Genomic DNA, 23,527 nt, shown 5'->3' on the forward strand with positions numbered 1-23,527 from the left:
GTGCGCGGCGGGCGGAGCGGCGGGCGGGAGTCCGGGATCCGCCGGGCTCTCCGGGTGACGGCGCGGCCCCTCCCCGCGCGCGCGCACAGCCGCGCTCCCGGGCTCCTCGCGCTCACACCCGCGGCCCCGCTGGCCCCTCCCGCGCGGCTTGGGCTCTCAGCGGGCGCTGGACGCCAGGGCCCCTGGAGCGAAGACGTGTGCCCTGCGCCGCTGCCCCCGAGGCCCCGGACGGGCCCGGAGCGGAGGCCGAAGCCTGGAGCGCATGGCGCGGCGACGGGCACGGCGCGGTCACAGCCCGAGTGGCGAGGCCGGCGCGGGGCGGGCGCGCCTGACAGCTGCGAGCCGGGGCGCCACACCCACCGCCCGCGCAGTCACTCGCGCCCTCCCGGGGTCCTCTAGCCCGCGGGCCACGCGCCGCGCCCGCCGCCTCCTGCAGCTCCCGGGCCTGCGCGCCCCAGGTAAGCGGCCGCACACCTGCGCCCTGCGCCCGGCACCTGCGGCCCACACTCGCCAAAGGGGACAGGAGGGAGGAAGGGCTTGGGGCCGCAAAGTTTGCCTCCCAGGACAAAGTAGGGGAGGGCCCAGCCCTCTGTCTAGGCCAAGGCCGGATGACCGGGCTGAGGAAGGCCTTGGAGGAAGGGGCGCGAGGGAGGGCATCGCACTTTTGGGCCAAAGCAGTGGATCCCGAGAGTGGCCCCCGCGAGCCGCTTGGGTAACCAGAGGCCTGCTGGGCAGAAAGAAGGGTGTGGGCGGGGGCGGAGGGGGGCGGGATAGCTGGGAAGGGGCAGAATCAACTTCTCCACCGCTTCTGATTTGGTTGGAAGGCGACAGGACACACCAGCCTGGGGAGGGGCGACTCCTTCACTAAGTAGTAGAATTGGATTTGGGCCACCCCCCCCCCCGCCCCCGCCTTGGTTGCTTCCCCCATCAACTGCGACCTGCCCCGAGTAGAAACTAAGTCATCTTTGGGAGATACCGGGGGTCAACTACTTTCTAGTAGGCTGCTAGAGTCTGCTCCAGCTCTCCTGCTAACTCAGTTTTCCCGCAGTAGGGGTTTAGCCCCCCCGCCCCTTGCTCCAGACACCCCTTGGCATCTTCTATCTTTGCGAAGCTCCATCTCTCTCCCCTCTTCTCTCCCCTCTGCCTGTAGGTTTCTGTCTTCGCTATTCTTTTCCTCCATTACCCCTTTGGGTCACCGTGTTCTCCCTTTCAATCTCCGCCTCTACTTCATTTGAGTTACCAGTCTCCCCCCTCCCTATTTGTTCATACCCGGGCGCCCCCTCAAACCCCTCCCCCCCACGGCATTAAGTGTCCTTAATGGACACGTTAATTAAACTGTAATTAATCATACTGTCCAGCCTAAGTTTGAACAATTACCCTAATCAAACAGAAGTTAATAATGGCAGGGATGGCCCGGGGCGCGGCGGGCCGCCCGGGCAGGGGGCGCAGCGGCCACTGTGGCTACCGACGTTGGCAGCAGCGGCTAGCGCAGCCTGTCCTTGGAACCCGAACGGTGCCATAAATCTTCCGCGGCCGGCGGCGCGGGGTCGCCCTCGCCCCCGCCCCCTCGTTTTCCCTTTCGCTCTGGGTTATAGGCCCTCTCCCCTCCCGCATTCCGCCTGCTCCGAGGTTCGTCACTCCTTCTCCTTCGTCAGTCCACTTCTCTCCTCTCGTTTTCCTCTTCTTCCCTGGCTCCCAGAGACCCTGGGAGAATCCTCCGGGGGCGCGAACGGATTGCCCAGGCCTTGCTGTTGGAGAAAGGGGTCCGGCCTGACTCGTTTGTCACCCCCTCCCCTTGGCTACCGTGTTATCCAAGGCCTCAAAAACTACCCTCAAGTTTAAGGGTTCTGTCTGCTCTGCGGTGGCCCTTCTAAAGCGGCATTTCGCTCTTTCACCTCCTTCAGTTTCCGTCTTTCTCCCTCTTGGATCTCCTTTCCTTTTTCTATTCTCTCAGAGCCTGCTCAGCCCTTTTCTCTGCTTCTGGTCCCTCCGTCAATGCGTCTTTCCCAGGCTTTGCCTCTGTCCCGCTTTAATTCTACCTCTCTTTGCCCTCCCCCGCCCCGTTACACTTCCCTTCGAGGTAAACAGGAACCCATTTTCCGTCCCAGTCCGAGAGCCGCCCCCAGTCTCCACCTGCTCATCCCCCTTCCCTCTGCCCGGCCTCCCCCATCCCATAATTACAATCCCATTCGGTAATTATTCTTAGGCTCCTAATGATTTTTTAAAAGGCATCTCAGAATTCGGTGTGGTAGTGACAACGATCGCGGAGCCAGGACGCCCCCGGGGTACTGAGGAGGTGGGAGTGGAAAGAGGAGGGGCAAGGCCTGTGTCCTGCCTCTATTGTACTGTGGGGGCCAACAGCGCCTCGGGGGCCGGCCTCTAGGGCGTTTCGGGCAGCCTGGCCCCGGAGCCCCTGGGGACTTCTCAGACAAAAAGTTCCCTCCCGGTTGTGGCACTAAGGCTGAGCAGGGTTGCCCCTGCATCTCCGTTCAGCACCCAGTTGCAGACAGCTCTCTGCACCCAAGACACGCTTCGCAGACCGAACCCAATGCTCCATCCAGGGTCTGAGCTGGAGAAAGACTGAAGGTGTGAAGAGAGGCTGGGGAAGTGACATCGCTCTCTTGGGGGGCAGTGGTCTCCGGTGAGTGGGTGTCGGGGGTGGGATCTGGGCTCTGCTCTGGACCAGCATCCAGTTGGGATGGATCATTGGATCACCGTGAACTGCATTTTACAGTTACACAGCTGGCTCTCACAATGGCTATGGGACTAGGTAGGGATCATTTATTCCCATTTTACAGGCAGGAAACTGAGGGTCAGGTAGTGAAAGCCAACCCACCCAGGTTCCCCAGGCAATAAGGGACGCAGACTGATCTCCCAGACGCCAAATGTGCCTCGCACGCTGCTGGTAGAACCTCGCTTAGTGAAGGGAAGATAAGGAATGTGCAGGATCGCCCAGCTCATGAAGAGCTTTTATTATCACAGAACACTTTGTGCAGAGGAAACAAGGTTAGCAATAACAGGTCACTTGCTCAGGTTCAGGCAGCCAGTGCGGGGCAGCGCTGGGACTTGAACTCGGGTTCAGACTGAGGAGGGTGGGACCCGTCTTCCTCAGACGGCGCTGTGGGTCCTGCGGCCCAGTGCAGAGACTGGGGAGGCCGTGGCACTCAATGCCCTTGGTCTTTCTGACCCCCATTAGCACGGATTCTCTCTTTTATCCATTGCGGGGTGGAACTGAGGTCGGAGGGCCAGACTCCGGATCACGTGCTCCCCCCACCTCCCCGCCGGGTCCGCTCTGCCTCCGCGTCCCCGGCGTCGCGTCCACGCGGCCGGGGGCCTGGGCGCCTATTCCGGCTCCGGCGTGGACTGGGGCTGGGCGGCCGCGCCTCCTCCGCGAGCACATATCTTTTACCAGTTGAATTAACGGCAGTTTTCGTCAGTTAATTAGGTTTAATTTACATAATTAGTACAGTATAAAGAGGATTGGGGATAATCATGGGGTACGTAGCGCTTACTGTGTAAACACGTATTCTGAATTAAAAATCAGATGTAATTAAGGCGTGCAGGCCCTGTTTAGGCAGGGTTTTAATTGTAATGAATTTCTAATTAACACTCAATGATTGCCAAATGCAAAGGGCTGTAAAATTTTCTTGTAGTTTTGCTAATTTATTGTTTACTTAATATCTGGATATTAATCCGACGGTCAGATAGACCCGAACCCCGCGCCGCGGCCCAGCCCGAGCCCGTGAAGGTTGTTGGGCGGGGCCTGCTGGGCCGCGGCTGAGCAGTGCTGAGGTCCCGGGAGAGGCAGGGGCCCCAGAATCCGCGCGAAGGACGTGCTCAGAGTCCCCGACTCACCTCACTCTGGATGCGGCCGGAAAGCCTGAGGCTCCCGGAGCGCCGGGACTTGCCCGAGGCTGCACACTCTGGGCTTCTGTCGCCCAGACATGGCTCTTTGGAATCAGAAGCCAGGCCAGCGTTCCTCCCCGCGGAGGACTCCCAGCTCCTGGTCGTCGGAAAGAGCAAGGGAAGTTGAGGCCCAGCGGCAGTTCTTCCGTTCTCCGCTTGAGTGACGCGGACCTTCACTTGGCTCCAGTATCTGCCTGCATCTGCAGGACGGACACGTTGACCAGCACCTTCGCAGAGTGAAGGATTAACCCGCTGAGGAGGCTCATCTCTCTTCTGGAGCCCGGAGGCAGGGGTGGAGGGTGGAGAGCGGGACCTGAGCACCCGTGCTTGAATGTAGATCCCAGAACTAAGAGTCTTTGGGAAAAGTTCAAAGGTCTTAACGCCTGGTTCTGCTCATCCTGGGGTTGGCTCTGCACTTGGGGAAGCAAGTTAGGCTGGGAGGGCCTGAGTGGGGAGCTCAGGACCAGATTTCTTTGCCTCAACCAGACATTGAAGCCTCCAAAACCTGAGCTAAGGTATATGGAAAGAGGTTGGGCCAGTAGCTGGGCTGGCCCCAGGGCTTCCTCTCCTTCCAGATCTCTAGTTTATGTCCCTGCTAATATCCCAGCTACCTTCCCCTCCAACGGCTCCCCTCTGGTCATTACCAGCTTAACCACAAGCCTCTTTCCAAGGTCCTTAGCATGGGGACTCTGTGGGCATGTAGAAACTTCCTACCAACCCAAAGAAATACACCAAGAAAATTCAATGGCACCTGGAGACTTCTGACACACAGAGCAGGCTGGCTTCACTTCTCTTTCCGGTGTCTGCCTTTCAGAAGTCTCCGAGCATTCTGGATACAACACTGCACCTCCTCTAGCCTGCCTGCTTCCCTGGGCCCCATCCCTCTGCCTCATACTATTTTGTTTTCACCATTAGATTGCTTACCAGTTAATACTTCCCAATTAGTTATTTATTTGTCTTTTCTGAATCTCTCTCTGGAATGTTTTATTTGCTACTGTATTCCTGGGGAGCCTAAAACAGGGTCCAGCATACAGTAGGTACTCACCATATTTATTGATTGAATGAGTAAACAGCATTTGAGCGTCAAGGCTGTGAGCCCCAGTCCAGGTCCCAGGGGACTCGCTGGCCATAATGATTAAATGGCATCCTTGGTGTCTAGTGGCCAGTTTCAAGAGTAAAACATTCTGTGCCCCTGGTGATGTCTGGGGGGTCCTGGAATTCCCACCATCCTCACTGGTTCAGGCAAGACTGCTCATGTGGAGCCCCCAAAGCCTTGATCTCTTGGAAGGTGGGGACTGGGGTGCCCAGGTGGCTCAGTCGGCTATGCATCTGACAGCTGGTTTTAGCCCAGGTCAGGGTACTGAGATCAGCCCCACGTCCTGAGATCAAGCCCTGCCTCAGGCACCTTGATCAGGGTAGAGTCTGTTGGAGATTCTCTCTCCCTCTCCCTTTGCCCGTTCCCTGGCACACACTCTCTCTCATTCTCTCTCCAAAACAAATAAATAAAATCTTTTTTTTTTTAAAAGAAGAAGGTGGGGCTAGGCCCTGGCAGGCAAGCGGGGGAACAGCTGGCAGTTGTGAGGGGCTTCCTTCCTAGGGCCTCTTTCCACTTGGCATGATGGGGGAGGGCTGGACAGAGGATGGACCCTGGAGCCAGTGAGACCTGGGTTCAAATCCCGGTTCTGCTCCGAGTCTTCAAACCCACATCAGCAGTGTAGTCATATGTGTGTTACAGTGACGTTATAATGATTAAATAACCTACTGGGTGTAGGTCTAGGGCTTGAAGTGCCTAGGGTGCAAAATTTAAGGAGACATTTTCTTTCTGAGTCCTGAAAACCCTTCCCCTAGTCTCAGCCTGCACAAAGCCCATGACAGAGTGGATGCTCAGCACATGTGAGTTTCCCCCTCCTCAACACCCTCAGATCACTTCCAGATGGCTGCCCAGATATTGGTGGAGTCCAAGTGCTGGGACAGGTCAAGTTTTACTGAGGTGTAATTCACATACTACGTAATTTACCTATTTAGAGCACACAATTCAATGGTTTTTGTATATTCAAAGAGCTGTGCAGCCATCACTTTCAGAACATATTTATTACCCCAAGGAAGAAACTTGTACCCTATTAGCTATCACCCCACAGCTCCCCACCCTCCCAGCCCTAAGCAACCACTACTTTCTGCTTCTATCTATTTGCCAATTCTTGATATTTCCTCTAAATGGAGACACACAATATGTGGTCTTTTGTGACCTGTTTCTTTCATTGCACATCATGTTTTTAAGGCTTATCCATTAGTAGCATGGATCAGTGCTTTATCCCTTTTTATTGCCAAATAATATCCCTTTGTGTTGGTGTCTCTTGTTTTGTTTGGGTTGTTTCCATTTCTTGGCTATTAAGAATGAGGCTGGTATGAACATTCATGTGCATATTTTTGTGTGGTTGTATGTTTTGTGTGTCTGTGTGTGTGGTTGTTATGGTTTTTTTTTTAAGATTTTATTTATTTATTTGACACACACAGAGAGAGATCACAAGTAGGCAGAGAGAGAGGGAGAGGGGGAAGCAGACTCCCCGCTGAGCAGAGAGCCTGATGCGGGGCTTGATCCCAGACCCTGCAATCATGACCTGAGCCAAAGGCAGAGGCTTTAACCCACTGAGCAACCAGGCACTCATGGTTGTTATGTTGTAATTTCTCTTGAATATACATCTAGGTGTAGAATTGCTGGGTCATTTAATAACTCTACACTTAACCTCTTAAGAAACCATCAGACTTCTTCCAAAGCCCTGCACTATTTTACATTCTGCCAGCAATCTAGGAGGGTCCTGGTTTTTCTACATCCTTAACAATGCTTATGATCACTTGTTATTATTTTTAAAAAGATTTTATTTATTTATTTATTTATTTATTTATTTATGGCATGCCAAGGGCAGAGGGAGAGAATCTCAAGCAGACTCCCTGCTGAGCCCCAATACAGGGCTCAATGTCACAACTCTGAGATCAGGGTCCTGAGATCACCCCCTGAGCCAAAACCAAGAGTCAGACCCTCTATCAACTGGACCACCAGGTGCTCCATCATCTCTTTTTTTTATAGCTATCTTACTGGGTGTCAAATAGTATCTCATTGCGGTTTTGACTTGTGTTTCTCTGATGACTTTTCATAGCTTATTAGCCATTGGTACATCTTCTTTGGAGACATGTTAATTCAAATCCTTCCCCCACTTTTTCAATTGGGTTATTTCTAGTTTCATTATTGAGTTGAAAGAGTTCTTAATATATTCTAGGTACAAGTTTCTTGTGAGATACAGGTTTGGCAAGTACATTCTGTGAGTTGTCTTTTCACTTTCTTAAAGGGTGTCCTTTAAAGCACCGAAGTGTTTATTTATTTATTTTTAAATATTTTATTTATTTATTTGACAGAGAGAGTGAGATCGCAAGTAGGCAGAGAGGCAGGCAGAAGGGGGTGGGAAGCAGGCCTCCTGCTGAGCAGAAAGCGCGATTTGGGGCTCTATCCCAGGGCTCTGAGATCATGACCTGAGGGGAAGGCAGAGGCTTAACTCAGTGAGCCACACAGGCGCCTCCTAAGTTTTTATTTTTGATGACACCCAATTTTGTTAATTTTATTTTTTGCTGCTTGGGCTTTTGGTGTCATATCTAAGAGCTTTGCCAAACCCAAGGTCATAAGATTTACACCTAACATTTTCTTCTAAGCGTTATAGTTTTAGCTCTTAGACCGATTTAGGGGTATGACCGATTTAGAGGTAACTTTTGTGAATGATGTGAGGTAGGGATCTAAATTCATTCTTTTGCATATGGATATACAGTTGTCTCAGCACTATTTGCTGAAAAGATGACTCTCTCCCCATTAAATTGTCTTCGCACCCTACTGGCTTTCCTGGTTGGGAGAGAAGATTATCCTTCTTTCCCCAGGAGAGATGGGGCCTCCCCAGAGAAGGGCCCGCTCAGCCTCCTCCCTCTGCAGATGCAAAGGGAAGCTCACTCTAGTTACTCAGGAATTAGGAACCAGTCATTCTCCAGTAAATATCGTCGAGGCTTTCCCCTTTTCCCATTGACAATTCTCTTCTGTCTGTCTTCCAGTGTGAGAGGCACGTGATTCTTTTACTACATTGGCCTGGATGGAGTGACGACAGGGTGTTCTGTCTCTTTCTGTCACTCTCTCGGAGTGAGAGTCCTAAGAGAACACAGCCCGCTCCTTAGAGGGAGCAGCCTGCACTTCAGGCAGGTATGGGTGTCAATTTTAGGGCTTTGGCCGTGAGGCTTTGGGCAAATCACTTTGCCTCTCTGCACCTCAGCTTTCTCAAGCTTAGTTCTACGATGCTGGCATCATAGGACTGTTGGGAGAACTAACCGAGATGACATACGCCCGGGGCCCAGCACTGAGGCTGGCACAGCGTGGGGGGTCAAGTTCCCTTAGCTAGTACCACTGGAAAAGGGAAAGCGCCCCTGCTCCCGACGCACGCCCCGCCCCCCCCAAGCCCTTATCCTCTGGCCGTTGCCCTGCTTTATTTCTTCACAGTCCTCCCCTGAAGTTATGGTATTCTTTCTTGTCTGTCTCACCTGCTGGAACGTGAGCTCCGGAGTGCAGGGACTTGCCTTGCTCCCCGCTGCGTCCCCAACTCCTAGCGGGCGCTTGTGTGCACGTGCGCGCACACACACATGCACACACGAGATGCTGAGGAAGTACTTGATGGATAACAGTGTGTCCAGTGCCTGCAGTGGGTCCTGTTGAGGATCTAGAGAGGCCTCAGGGCACCCCCCCATGGCAGCTGGTGCACAGGATGGCTGAGGTCTCATAGGGTCCAGCCTCCAAGGCTCTAGGAGGGGAGTGGAGCTGGAGGTCTGAGGGAGCGTGGCCCTTGAAAAATGGCTGCTGGTGGTGCTGGGTGCATGGCACTGGGAGAGTGCATGGAGGTGCAGGCTGGTCAGTGGGGAGGGTCGCTAAGGATGGCAGCCTAGAACACGGGCTCTGTAAACTATAAAGAGATATACACATGGGAGAGATTGTTCCAAAGGCATTTGGGCAGCCTGGGCTGGAAAATGAAGAGGAGACATTGTTTTAGTTTCCTATTGCTGCTCTAACAAAGGAGCACCCTGTTTTAAAACGGCACAGACTTATTATTTTACAATTCTGGAGGTCAGAAGTTGGAAGTGGGTCTCACTGGGCAAAAAGCAAGGAGCTAGCAGGGTTGTGTTCCTTCTGGAGACTCTAGGGAAAATCCGTTTCCTTGCCTCTTCCAGCTTCTAGAGGCCACTTATATCCCTTGACTCCTGGCTCCTTCCTCCATCTTCAAGGCCAGCAGCCTCACGCCTTAAATCTCTCTGACTCCACATCTCCTCTCCTGCCTCCTCTCCCACTCGCAGGGGCCCCTGTGATTGCACTGGGCTGACCTGGATAATCCAGGCTAATGTTAATTTAAGATTAGTTACAGTACAGGTAATTAGCAAACTTAATTATCCATGTAACATAATATATCCATAGTTTCTGGGTATTAGGATGTGAATTTCTTTGGGGGGGTTCTCTTATTTTGCCTCCTACAGATGGAGGGAGGCAGACAAAAAGTGGGGAGTCACAGGGATTGAGGAATGGCTGTGTGGGGATGTGTTAAGTGGGGCAGGGAGGGGGTAGGAGTTTGACCTACCTGTCCTGGTCAGCACCAAGAATGATTTAATAATGACCCCAACAACCTAGGAAGTGGGTACGGTCATTATCCCATTTGACCAAGGAGGGAACAGAGATTCAGAGAGGCTAGGCATCCTGCCCAGGGTCACACAGTCAGTCAGTGGTAGAGCCAGGACTTGGGCCCAGGTCTGTGTGACTCCAAGTCCATTCCTGCCATTGCTCCCTTCCACCATCTCCCTCACTGGGTTGCCAAAAAGGGACCCTGGAGGCCAAGGGGTAGAGGAGAAGGGCTCCACGCGTGTGTCGGAAGACTCACATTGAAGGCTGCCTCTCTCACTGCCTTGCTGACCAAGGGATTTAAAATATTTATTTTTTAATTATTATAAAAATAAGGAAACTGAAGAGCACCTACACCCCATGCCTCCACAGCATCTATTAGGATCTCATTCCCAGAAGGCAGGAGGACCAGGCCTTCTCACTGAGTTCGCTGTAGCCCTGCCCTTCCCCCTCCATTTATTTATCCGCTACCCCCCTCTGCCCCCCAGCATCTCTCCTGAATGCTGGTGCTGCCCCAGCTCTTACCTCTGGGCTTTCACCAGAATGATGCAGACAGATGGTTTAAGGAACCAGTCAGGATACCCAGCAAGGCTGGACCTGGGCTCTGGGGCCACAGGTGGACAAGTCTGTCCACCTCCCTACAGGACCCGTCCCTCCAGCCTTGGAGGATGATCGGAGTGAGGAGACGAATGGTGGCTGGGAAGGGTGTCAGGGCTGAGGGAATGGCCTATGGAATGGCTTGGCTCATTCACAGGGAGCAGAGCATTACGTCCTGTGATGGAGACAGAACAGAGGCGGGCTAGTCACGCTCTGCCCTTGCAGGGGTGCAGGGAGGGCCAGACAAGGGGAGGCTGAAGGCAGCTTGCAGGGCCCAGCGGGTGCTGCAACAAAGTCTTATTTCCTTTCTTTCTCAGGACCACAGTGATCTGGATCCGGGAACTCTGGGTACCCTTGTTTCCTCTTCTTCCATCCTGCAGTCCTTGCTGCTTTTCCCAGTGTGTACCGCCCCGGCTTTACCCACTACCACCCTCCCCTGCCCGCAGAAGGGTTGCGGGGGATAGAAAGCACATCCCTGGGAAGGACCTGCAGCCCAGCCTGACTTCCCCTGACCGAATGCCTTTAACTAAGTCTGTGGACAGGAGAGACTTTTTATCCCTTGCAAGTTAATGCGAACTGTTAGGGAGATAAATACATGACAGGGGCTGCCGATGGACTGTTGGGCTCAAAGGAGGGAGATTTGTCTCACTTTAGAAGAAGGACCTGGAGGGCTCAGCCCCATCGACTCGTTCATTGTGCTGTTATCTGCCAGAGATGCGGTGACACCACAGCAATTAAGACAAACTTTAGTCTCTAAGTTCTCGCCTGCAATCTCCGGCTTCAAAACAAGACAAATGATACCGCCAAGGGAGGAAACAAAGTCTTTTTCAGACTCTGTCCAAAGTCACAGCGAATATTTGTAGTTGTTCAGCAGAAAATTTGTCATTACGAGGCCTGGGCCCCGCGGTCTGCTCCACACTACACGCTGGCCCAGCCAGTCTCCAGGACTCTCCCCGGGGCTCAGCCAGCTCGGCCACCCCCACCCCTGCCCACCGGCCCCCCAGTTTTGGAGCCTCTCTGGTGGGTCAGGGACACAACATCTTCCCACCAGAAAGGAAGTGCCATCAAAACCCAGCCCCACCACTGAAGGCTGGCCGGTTTCCTCACACTTCCCTTCTGCTGCCCCCACTGCATGCCAGCAGCTAGTGCCCGCGAAGGACCAGGGTTGGGGACTTGGTCCTGAACCACTGGCTGCCTCTGCCTGCCCCGGGCTCCCCCGCCGGGCCCTCCGCACATCACCACCCCTGCTGGCCTTCACCACACAGCCCTCGGAGCTGCTGCTGGGGGCCATGTCCTACCTGCTTATAGTGAAAACATCCTGAACCTCAGTGTGGAACTTAGGACCTGATTCAGGAACCGTCTTGGGAGTCCCCCTGCCCCAGTACCATGTCAGGAACCCTGGGCTGCCTGGGCTGCCGTGAGGGGTCCGTGCTGGCTCCCTGCTTACCCTCCTGCTCCCACGGCTCCATGGCCTTCTGCCAGCTTGCCTGGCACTTCCCTGGCCCCCACCCCAGGACTCAGGGCCCATGTTCTGTCTCCCATCCCCCTCTACACTGAGAACAGAAGCTCCCATCTTCACGGGGCCCAGACGGAGGTAGCTAAAGGATGAAGCTCTAATGGGGAATGTAGGCAACAGTCAGTGGGACAGAAGCCCTCTTTGAGGCAGCGTCCTGGCCTCACTGGGCTCCCCCCAGCCACGTGGAGGCAGCTGTCCATCCCCTTCTGACAAACCTGTGTGACAGAGAGGGTCCGGGAAAGCTGCTGGCGCGTCCTCCCAGCATTCCGGGGACCTCACTTTGAGGTTATTCTCTGGCCTTCAGTCTTGAGTGTGTATAGATCTTGGAGCCTGTGTTCAGCAGGACCCCTGCAGCTTCCCTCAGCCAGGTTCAAGTACTCAGCACACCGTGCCCTTGCCTGACTACCACTTCCAGAGCAGGGCCCCAGGCTGGAGGCTCAGACTGGTCTGGGCCACAGGGACTCTGTCTAAGCACACCTGGGGAACAAGGGTCCCACTTTCCTCCCTCTGTCCCCATGGCCTTTTTTGGAGGATTTCCAAAGCCCTGGGACTCTGTAACCTTTATTTCCCAGATGGGAAAAACCAAAGGACAGAACCAGGAAGGGACAGTGGGTTGAGTGCCACAGGGCCTCCGTGTCTCCAAGCCAGGGCAGTACCTGCTCCCCAGTGTGATCTGGGGGCCCTGTGAGGACGCTCCTGTCCTAGAAACACTCCCCTTCAGGCTCCCCTGAAGCTCTGAGAGGATCAGAGCCGCATCTTACAGGGTTTGGGTTTCCAGGAGGCTCTGGGTAGGAGGCAGATGGGCTTTACTGAGGGCTGGAGCAAGAGGCCAAGACGGGAGAGTGACAAGTCCTGGGGAGAGAGGGCTGCTGCAGGGGCCTGGGGTCTGAATGCGCCCTCCGCCCATTCTGCCAGCCCTCCCTGCCACACCTTGAGGCACCTTCCCCCTGCCAGCTCAAGCCAGGCCCTGGGGAGAGAAGAGTCAGATTTATCCCAGCCCTGGAGGGGCTCACAGTCTGTGTGCAGAGAATGGAATAAAGAAGGTTCCAAGAAGAAGTGCCATTTGAGGCCTGACGGGAGGTGTGGGAGCTAGCCACGTGGACAGGTGGATGATGGGTGGGGTGGCATTCTGGGCAGAGGAAGAGCTTGCTCCCGCCCTGCATGTTCCAGGTCTCCGCCCTTCCACGGCCCGAGGGAAAAGGCAGCTCGCCCTCAGGCCTGCTGAAGGTGATGGGGGCATGACCGAGCCTCACCAGGCAAAGGAGTGTCTTGCTCTCTAGCCAGGGGGGGGTCTTTGCAGGAGAACCCAGTTCCCCATCTTCCCGAGACTTTGAATAGAAGGAACCTTAGACCTTGGGAGCTTTCAACGTGGGGTCCATGAGTGAGTGGGCTCCAGGGGTTCTAAACCCTAGTTGGGAACAAAACTGTGTCCATGCACATGGGTGCACATGAGTCTGGGGCAAAGTGTGCTACTTTTGTGGGACGCTCATGGGGGTAGCCTCTGCTCCAGAATGCCAGGGCTGGGAGAAGCTGCAGGACTCCGTGACATGAGCGCCTGCATCTACTGATGGGGAAGCTGATGCCCAGGTGGACATGTGCCTGTCAGAGGTCGACCCAGAAGCCAGGCTGGGGCTTCAGCGTGCCCTCTGGAGCAGTGTCTCCCAGTTACCACTGGGGAGCGCTCTGCCTGTGTGTCCTGGGGGCTGGTCCCAGAGCAGATCCCTGGGCTCCATTCCCACGGATACTGACACAGCATCTTTGCGTACCAGTGTGTGTGTGCAATTCTGTGCTAACCAGAGGACGGGGCCCACGTGTGCTCGTTCACACGCACGTATGTATGCTCGGGGAGCCAACTCCTGGAGCTGTGGTTAAGGGTGGGTTCGGAGTTCCAAGCCACACTTTGCTCCTTACTCACTGGGAGACCTCGGGTCACGACTCTTGGGAGCTCTGGGCTTCAGTTCCTCCATTTGTAAAACGGGAAGATTACCATTACCACCTACCTCATGGCATTGCCGTGAAGACGAGAGTCAAGGAAGCAAGCCCTCAGCATGGGGCTGGCCTGGAATGCCTGCTTGTTTTCTCTACCTCCCCTGGCTTGGGACCTGGGGATGACAGACTTGCCGGGTACACCCTCTTGAAGCAAGGGTAAGCGTTAATCTGGGTGGTGGCTGGTTCACATTCTGGGATGGGCAGACCTCTCTGGGGAGGCCCCGAGCTTTCCCCACTCCCTGAGCGCCTCTTCTTCAGGAGGTCCACACTCCATGCTCCTTGCAGCCCTCCCTGCCTGGAGCCCTGACTCGGGGAGCAGAAGCCGTGATGGCCTGGGCCTCATCCAATTCTGTGACTTTCCTAGCCCCAGGCAACAGCAGGTGCTCAGTAAGAAGACGATAGCTCTGTTTGAGGCCAAGGGGCAGCTGGGAACCCGTACCACCTTGAAAAGTGTTATTAAAGTTGGAGGACTCCGATCCTGCAGGAGAACACAGAATGCTGCCTGGGCAACAGACTGAGCACAGCCTGGGAGTCACAGCCCTCCTCCCACACCAGCCATTCAGCCAACAAACATTTACTAGGCACCTGCTAGGCTGGGCTCTGTTCTTGGCACGGAGGTACCATGTGAAGAAAACAGACCAGCATCTCCGCCCTTGTGGAGAGTGTACATAGGGGACCAGAAGCGTGAAGACAGAAGGCAAGTTGTGAAAGTAGTGTTTTGTCACACAGTAGCAAATGCAGTAGGGACAATGTGTAGCCAGAGGGAACACGAGTCCCAAGGAGGTGTGGAGGGCTGCAATTTGAAACAGAGTGGTCAGGTCAGAACTCAGAGATGTCGTCTGAATACAGATCCGCTCCCAGACCAAGTACAAAGGCCTGCATTAGTTGGCATGACCCCAGCTGTGTACCGACAGAATAATTGTGTTCTGGCTCAGTGAGCTGCGTTCCTCCACGTGGTGACTCAAGGATTCAGGCTCCCTTCATCTGGGGCCCAGCCTTCCCCGGCCTCCCACCACAGCCAGGAGAGGAGACAAACAGGAGTGGAGAAGGCACACTTGCACCTTACACTTCTTGGCCTGGAAGCAATGGACCACCTGCTCTCCCCTCCATTGACAAGCGCTAGTTACATGGCCCCCTTCAGGGCAAGGGGGACTGGGAGATGTCCTTCTGGGCCGGGCAATGACTTCCCAGCAATCGCACTTCACGATGGAGGGAGGGAGTGTGAACCTCCCGGGGTTGGCTAGATGTGTCTGCTGTGGCCCTGAGTGGGCAGTGTGCCTGGATGTCAAGGATCCGTGAGGACGCCACTTGGCTGGAGGGAGTTGGGGGTGATGGGAGTTGGGGTCAGAAATCAAGGCAGGATGGCTCACACAGGCCATTGTGGGGTCTTTGGCTTGTTGCTAGAGGTTCTGAGCAGGAGAGGACCATGACCCACCGGGTTTTAGCTGGTTCCCTCTAGCGGCCGTGTAAGAAGACAGGAGTGTGGAATCAACATGAAGGTAAAGACAACAGGTCTTCGAGGTGGGCTATATGTGGGTGTGAAGGAGAAAGGAGTCAAGGCCCAGTGCTAGTAGGTTAGCATGGGAGCCAGGAGGATCTCCATCTCCACCACTTGCTGAGATGGGAGAGCAGGGGTGTTAGGAGTTTGCTTTTGGATATGTGGAGATGGCCCTTAGACGTGCAAGTGCAAACCCAAGCCTCTGTAAGCCTCAGTTCCTCACCTGTAAAATGCGCGTGGCCACACTTACCCAGCAGGATGACCCGAAGGTGGCTGTGAATGGCCCGAGTTGAGTGAGGTTTGCAGGGTGTGGGGCCAAAGGCGGTGACCCTTGCTGTGGAGGAGCTGGAGGTGCGGTGTGGGAGCGGGAGGCGGGAGAAGGGCCTCAGAACTGCTCGGCGCCTTTTTCCAACTCCTCGCCCGCGGCCCCACGGCAGGTCACTGGGTCAGAGTGGCTATGGGGACAGACAAATGTTGGTCCAGCGAGGAGCGTACAACAGGCGTCCTGAGGCCCCAGATCTACTGCCGGCTCAGCTACTCCGTGCCTTGGGACTTGGTTCAGGGACCTGCGTGCTTCAGTCTTCTGTCAGGCAGGCTGGGCTGGGGGCCTCATCATAGACCTTCTGGAAGCACCGGGGAGCTTGCAGGTGCCTGGGGGAGGGGCAGCTAGACACTGCCATCGGCCCTGCCCCAACCCCACCCCTGGAGGGGTAAGGCACTCCTCACTCAGCACAACCCTCACAGGGACAGACAGTAAAGAAGCAGTAATACTTTTATTCCCATCAGTGATGCTGACGGGGCCTGACCCTTTACAAAGAAAATGTTAGGAAAAAAGAGGGGCAGGGGCCCGAAGTCTCCATTCTTGATACCCCCACCCCTCTGCCCACCCACCGTCAGTGCCTCCAGACCAGAGCAGGCAAGGGCTGGCCACTCTGGAGGGCTCCCCGGGCTAGGCCATCTGCCAGCAGAGTCAAAGGTGAGAGCAGAGAAGCCGGGCCCAGCAGAGCTCTTCCAGGGCAGACGGCGAACAGAAAGGGGGCACGATGGGTGGGTTGTCCCCTTGGTGACCAGTCCTGGGCTGTCTGTGCCCCTCTGCGGCATCACGGGGGCCCCTGCTGGCTCCGCCTCTCCTCCAGCGCCCTGCACACCCACATGGACACCACGGTGGCATTTCCGTCATTGAACTGCATGATGAATGGGTGGCCCTGTGGGGGGGGGAGGGGAAGAGAGGCTGTGACACACATTCCCCAGACTCTGCACTTCATTACGCTTGCCAAGGCCTGTTCTCGGCCTGGACCTCCTTTCTTCTCCCCCACTAGCCCTACAAGAGAAGGACACCATCAACCCATTTCACAGCTAGCTTGACTGAAGCCGGTGGAGGGGCAGCAGCCTTTGCTGCATAGCTCAGATTCTGCCTGGTACTCCACCACCACCTCCTGAGAGTCCCACCGGCCTGAAAGTTGCCTGTGGGGGAGGGCCTGTCCTGTCTCCACACTGCCAGGCTCCTCCGCACCCCGCACCACTCCAACAGCAGACTGGTGAATGCCTGGCCCCTGGGTTGCCAGCGCCCCAGTCCAGGGGCTGCGCACAGATCAGAGAATCATCTCCTCTGCGGCTACATCTCTCCCTTCTGGTGTTCTTCTATGTCTATGTCTTGGCAACAGGCCTATGTCTACGCTCTCTGAGGAAGTCCCCACGTCCAAGTGGAGGGAAGGCAAACGTAGCAGGGGCAGGAGGGATACGCTGGTGGGTGCAGATCCCCTCTGGTTCCTGGTGACCAGGTGGAGGCTGGACTTCGGAGGGGCCAGGACTGTCTCCATGTGGCCTGTGTCAGGCTCTAAATTACTTAGTCTATAAGGCAGGTCCAGTTCTATTTAGCCAGTCCCCTCCCTGCGGTCCTGAGGAATCAAGATTCACATTCACAAATCTTAGGGCTTCCTGGGAGTACTCAGGGAAGGTCAGAAAAACGCAGAGGCAGTCAGTCACCCTGACCACAGGCCAAGTGTGAAAGGGAAACTGAAAAGCATTATCTTCCCCCCTCCTTACCAAGCAGCTTCTCTGCTAAGAAACACACACCTGAAAGCTTCTTCTTTTACCAAAAATGTAGCGGGAGATTCAGGGAGCCGCAGTGGGCTTGTGTGGGGGGTGTGGGAAGGCTCCTGCTTCCCTCCCTTCCCCCCACCTCCTCTCCTGCCCCTGCAGCCTTCCAGCTCCAGCTTGCCTGAACCCTCAGCTTTCTTCTTTTTTTTAAAGATCTATTTTTTTTTTTTTATTTGAGAGAGAAGAGAGAGCAAGCATGCAGAGAGGGAGAAGAATCTTCTAGCAGACCCCCTGCTGAGTGCGGACACAGGGCTTGATCCCACGACCCAAGAGACCAGGACCTGAGCCAAAGCAGAAAGTCGGATGCTCAGCGTACTGAGGCCACCAGCACCAGTGCACCTCCGGCTTTCTGAGCCCTTATCGGGCTCCTTCTCTCTTCCCCACTGGTGTGAGCTGGGCTCCCAGCACTGCTTTCCCCATATACCCCAGTCTTGACCAGCAGCTCTGGGGAATAGCCAGCCACAGGCCAAGCTACCTCAAAATGAGTTCATCACATGGCAGGAGGGATGCGGGCCCGGGGCTCATATGCCCTGAGTGCCCAGATCCCAGGGTCTGCAGGAGCGGCCTAAGACCAGGCCAGGGGAGGCAATGAGGCTGCTTGGTCAGACCTGATGTGTCTCTGGGGACAGGAAGGAAAGCCATCCAGGCTTCTTTACCTTGGACTCCTGCTGCGTCCCCTTACCTGGCTTTCTCAGTTCGGGTAAGGAAAGTCATTTTCCAAAGCACCTGGCATGGTCTAGCTCAAAGCCGTACAGAACACCGGACGAGGGCAGGGAGCTTGGCTTAGGGGGTGCCAAGGGCACTCAGCCCAGTACAGTGACTCGCCGAGGCCATGGTGGAGCTAGGCCTGGAGCCCACCTGGGCACTTCCTGGGATCTGCTCATCGCATTCTACGGGGGATCCCAACACACGGTGCGGGACTACGGGGGTGGGGGGCAGATGCCCCTCACAGACTGCCACTGGGTAAGGGGACTTGGAAGCCGGGTGGGGTTGGTGTCCTGCAGGCGGCTGGGCTGGGGCTGGAGCAGGAGAGGCCCAGGAGGCCTCCTATCTTGACTCCCACATGCAGTTCTCCCCTGTATACATGCCTACCCTACACCTGCCTTCCTCATCGCTACCTAAGGAGAGCGAAGTCCTCCTCGAGTCTGAGCGCGCACACTGCCTTTCCAGGAGGCTCAGGAGAGATGACCTTGCGCCCTTGTGAAGAACAAAGGGAAAAGCTGTGCTCAGAAGCTGATGGGCCCCTCCCCCCAAGCCTGGGGTAGCACAGTGTCACTTTCCCAGAATGCCCGGTGACTTTGGGGCCCATATGCTGCATCTCTGTCATCATCTGTTCGGGAGCAAGCAGAGCGGAACTGCAGGAGGGGGAGTGGAGGCATTCCTCCAGTTAGGGGAAGGCTGACGGCTGCGCGGCAGGGAGGGCACTGTGCCCAAGTGCCCTGGGAGGCGCTAGGAGGAGGGGGCCGGAATCCACTGCTCCCGCAGAGATTCTGCCCCTTTCCCGCCCTCCTTGGCTGGGAGGTTCTCCTGTCCTGCGCGTCCCTGATGCTGTACACGGGACCTACATGCTGCAGGCGGGACCTGGACAGGTGGTCTTGTCCCCAGCTACTGTTGACTGGCTCTGGAGAGAGGGGTGGGGGAATCACAGAGGGACGCAGAGAGGGGACAGAGACAGACAGATATGGGAGGGAGACCCCAGCCTCTCTAGGGAGCAGGGCCTGTGAGCTGTGAACTTGGGAGCCGGTGGTGGTGGAGCACAGAGAGAAGCAGAGCAGAGCAGCAGGGGGCCCCCGGGGCAAGGATCCCCGGGCTTGGCCGCAGCTCAGCCTGCAGGGCCCATGAGCACCTCACCGTCTGGGCTACAGGCACCAAGTCAGAGGCAGGCACTAGAATCTCCACTTTACACATGAGGAAACGCAGGCCGCTGGCTCATGGCTGACCTGCCTGGGCTCCCAGGGCTGGGCCTGGATCACCGCTGTCTGAAACCCAAGACCACGGCCCAGGGCTCTCTCGGGCTGACCGGGAGTGGACAGAAGTGGCAGAATCAATAAACAGATCACAATTCCCCTCACCTTTATTTCTGCCCCGTGATTCAGACCCTCCTGGACAGAGGTGACACTGGGGCTGCCAGCCTACACTGCCCCAGATCCTGACCTCAGTTGGCGCCATGCCCTGGACACACTGGGGAGAATTCCCGCCTGTCACGGTGGCAGGTGACTCTCCCTTGATGCTCCCTAGCCCCGTCGGCCTGTGTGGGAAGCAGGGCACGCATACCTTCATCCCATTTTACAGAAGCGAACACTGAGGCCCAGGAAGGGAAGTGACTGGTTAACAGTGCTGGGGCTGAACTCAGGTCTCCTGGTTTCTAAGCTGGTGCATTCTCAGGGCCAACTGTTGTCCCCTGTGACCCTGGCGGGTGTGTTCCCCGCTTCTTCTCTAGGATACAGCGACGCTCCTGACACGCACGATGCAGGAACTCTTCCCGAGTGTAATATGCAAACAAAACCTCACGGACGATTCTAGAGAAAGCAGGAGAATCCCTCAGCCGCTCTGAGGTGCCTGGGTTCCCAGGAGGCTCCAGACAGGCCCGAGCAGATGCGGGCACAGCCAGATGCCGGAGATGGATGGAAACGACCCCCTACAGAACACTAGTGCTAAGTCCAGCGCCATGGAGGGGTGGTGTGTGCCGGGCGCCTGCCGAGGGCTTTGTCCTCATTTTCCCACGGAATCCCCACACTCACTCTGGAGGCACACACAGCCATGCGTGTCCACCTTCCAGATGAGGAAACAGACACTTGGAGCCCTGTCCAGGGTCGTCGGAGCAAGGGGCTGGGCTGGACACCAACGCGGGGCTTCTGACTCCAAATGCTCTCCCACACCTGCAACCAGAGAGCTGACTTCGCAGGTCTCTTTCGGGGTCTCCATGAGGCCCTGGAGGGTTCGTGCCTCCTGCACCACTTGGGGGAAGTTCCCATCCTGTCCCAGGGAGAGGAATCCAGACATGGGCAAACCCTCGTAGTCCCCATCACACTGCAAGGAACTGGGGGAGGGGTTGTGTGTGTTTGCCTTGCTCCCCCTGCAGCGACACCCACAAGCAGCTTGTCAGGAGCATCTCACCCCCCACCCCCCGTGGCTGCCCCAGGTACGGGCGTCTCTGCCCTCCCGCCAGAAATCGTGTCAGCAGCCACTCCGCCGAGGCTGGCGGGCGTGGGGCGTGCGCCGTGCTGGGGCTGCTGCCCATCTCGCTGGCCTCATCACCAGGCAGTGGGAGCCACTCTCATTTCCTGCATTCTCTCCGGGCCAGTTGCAACAATTAAACTGGCGAGGGTTGAAGTATTATGGTCCACAGACTTCGCCACAGAAGGTGGAGACATAATGAAGGGAAGAGGTTGGGACCACAAGAGGTAGGATGGCTCCAAAAGTGGGATGCGGGGGAGTGCATGAGGGACAAGTCCACGGCCACCGAAGACGGCCATTGTCACCTGGTGTGGCCACGGCCACGTGGGGCTGAGCAGTGGACCGTGCTGGCACAGGGAAGGGCCCTCGTGGAAACTAAGAACTCATGGGTGGGGGAAGTGTAGTTCTCCCTCTCCTTTATCTGGGCAAAGTGACCGGGGGTTCGCTAAAGCGGGTCTCTCTGCCTCTGTAGTATTGTCCCTAATTTTTTCCCATCCATTTCATCGTGACGAGATGCCTTCCTGACCGACTGCAGGGCACTCCCGAGTCCCTCTGTGTAGGCAGTGCTCTACCCTCTGCCGGTGGGGACAGGGAGGTGGGGGGTTAGTGTGCCCACCGCCTGCTGCAGTGCTAAGAGCTGCCTGAGGCTTAGGGGTCTGGAGACTTTCTTCCCAAATGGGAATTGACCTGCGTGGGGTCTGCACACTTCTTCTCTTGCATAACTTCCTCAAGAACATCATGCATGTGAATCATTAATCATCTGCAGACAGACCTGCCACGCTGGTACACAGTAGGCCCTCAATTAGTAGCAGGCCGGCGGCAGGACAAAGCCATCCGCATACTCTGTGTGTCAGCACTTGCCGTGCGCCATACAGCTGCTGGACATCTGCACGTGGCCTCGAACCCTCCCACACCCCCATTTACAGACAAAAGGAACTGAGGTGCCAAGCAATGGGACAAGAGCTAGAAAGCGGCAGATGCAGGGTTTGAATCCAAGGCTCTCTTCTGTCCTAAAGGACACTGACCACTGTGCTTTCTGAGGTCAGGCACAGTGAGTTCTAAATATCTACTTCCGGGGCGCCTGGGTGGCTCAGTTAAGCGTCTGACTCTTGACTTCAGCTCAGGTCATGATCTCAGGATTGTGGGATGGAGCCCCGTGTTGGACTCCGTGCTTGGGTGGGGGGGGTCTGCTTCTGCTTGAGATACCCTCCCTCTGCCCCTCCGCCCAATTGCAAGCATGGCCTCTCTCTTTCTAAAATAAATACATCTTTAAAAAAAAATTTCTACTTTTTAAAGATTTTATTTATTTATTTGTCAGAGAGAAAGAGTGAGCAAGCACAAGCAGGGGGAGCAGCAGACAGAAGGAGAAGCAGGCTCTTTGTTGAGCAGGGAGCCCGATGTGGGGCTCGATCCCAAGACCCTGGGATCATGACCTCAGCTGAAATCAAGAGCTGGATGCTTACGTGACTGAGTCAGCCAGGTACCCCTCAACAAGTGATTTTTTTTTTTTTAAGATTTTATTTATTTGACAGACACAGATTACAAGTAGGCAGAGAGGCAGGCAGAGAGAGAGGAGGAAGCAGGCTCCCTGCTGAGCAGAGAGCGGGATGCGGGGCTCAATCCCAGGATGCCAGGATCATGACCTGAGCCAAAGGCAGAGGCTTTAACCCACTGAGCCACCCAGGCGCCCCAACTGGTAACTGCCAATTAGAGTGACAAAAAGGCGTATCTGTGTCCTATCTTGTTCAAAGTCCTATGTGTTAGGCAGTTCTATTCACATGATTTAATAATCAGCAACTCTGAGTATTTTTATCTCCATCTGACAGATGAGGAAACTAAAGCACTGGAAGGTTGAGAAAGTAGCCCAAGGCCGTGGAGCTTGAAAACCGTGTTGTCTCCAGCGCCCGAGCCCTCGGCCGTTGTGTTGTCCTGTGGCATGAGTGCCAGGGCTGGAGATGGCAGCCTCCACCCTGCAGGACAGCTTGCCCCCAGAGCAGAGGTGGATGGTCTAGCTGAGAACCCCTGCTTCTCCATTCCCTCTCCTTGGACCCAGTCTCTAGAGAAGCAGGAAAACTACAGGTCTAGTGCCTGGAAACCTTCCAGGGCTACAGACACTGACTGGACCCTGAAGGTAACCACAGAAAGAACAATTAAAAACAGGATGTTCAACAGCTGACTGTACCCTAAACCTCCGCTCTCCCTCTATGGGGCCTTTTTTGTCACGTCTCCTCATAGAAGATGCCATCTCCCCCAGACAGAACTGTGCACACGCCCTCTTGTTGACCTCTCCAGAGGCCTTCTCTTGTTCTGCCATGCGTTAACATCATTTGAACCCACTGTTACCCTAACGTTAGACTGGAAACCACTTGAGGGCAGGGCAGAGCTAATCACTTAGGAGTCACCGAGGCAATTAGTTGCACTGACTGGTAAGTTATGGCATTTCCCCAGGGGCCTGCTGAAAGGCTGAGAAGCACCACAGGCTGGGGCGGGCGGGCCTAGTGAGAAGTCTCGAAGAGCTGAGGAGGCTCTAGACTCTGGAGGGAGGCGGGGGTCCTCTCAGGACCACAGGATGAGCCCAGGTCACCAGGCACTCCTCTCCCACGGAGGACGAAGCCACATGGGAGAGAACTCCAAGGACCCGGGAGCCCGCTGAAGCAAGCAAGCCAAGCCGGTAGCCAAGTCTGAAACAAGTGAGAGTCCAACAGGCTGCTCGCGCGAGCTGGTGGGGCAGTCTTGTGATTAGGGGATGCCCGTAAGGGGTGACCCGAGAGGCTCAAGGGTCCCCAGTGTCAACGCTCTGCCCACCACTTTGTGTTTCCTTGCTGGGCCTGCGAGCCTTGCCTGAAGGCTCTCCGCACATCCCCTGTAGGACTGCAGTCCTTGCGGCGGGGCTGGCACTTCTGTTCCTACTCAGCACTAAGAGAGGAATGGCAGGGCCCGACGGGACTGCAGAGACAGGCAGAAACGCAGGATGTGAGGGATGTGAGGGCTTCTACATGTTTGATTCAAGTTGTCAAGAAATATTTTAACTGTAGGTGTAAAAACCTAATTAAAA

The 23,527-nt window shown here is 55.7% G+C and overlaps 1 protein-coding gene across 8 annotated transcripts in view; it reads right to left on the reverse strand.

The window, feature by feature from the left end:
- Positions 1–15,944: 15,944 nt before the first annotated feature.
- The window catches only part of MAP2K5 (mitogen-activated protein kinase kinase 5), a 249,466-nt gene continuing 241,883 nt past the window's right edge, over positions 15,945–23,527 (reverse strand). For 3 of the 8 annotated variants that reach the window (XM_032864619.1, XM_032864618.1, XM_032864617.1), the window contains one exon: positions 15,945–16,400. In XM_032864619.1, the coding sequence (XP_032720510.1) occupies positions 16,296–16,400 (105 nt within the window). In that variant the 3' untranslated portion in view covers positions 15,945–16,295. Of the gene's footprint in view, positions 16,401–19,934; positions 20,175–23,527 lie in introns of those variants that run through there. The other 5 variants (XM_032864616.1, XM_032864615.1, XM_032864614.1 and 2 more) reach the window with 2 other exon arrangements.

The sequence above is a fragment of the Lontra canadensis genome, unplaced genomic scaffold, assembly GCF_010015895.1.
Source record: "Lontra canadensis isolate GAN:19392208 unplaced genomic scaffold, GSC_riverotter_1.0 scaffold28, whole genome shotgun sequence".
Classification (NCBI taxonomy): domain Eukaryota; kingdom Metazoa; phylum Chordata; class Mammalia; order Carnivora; family Mustelidae; genus Lontra; species Lontra canadensis.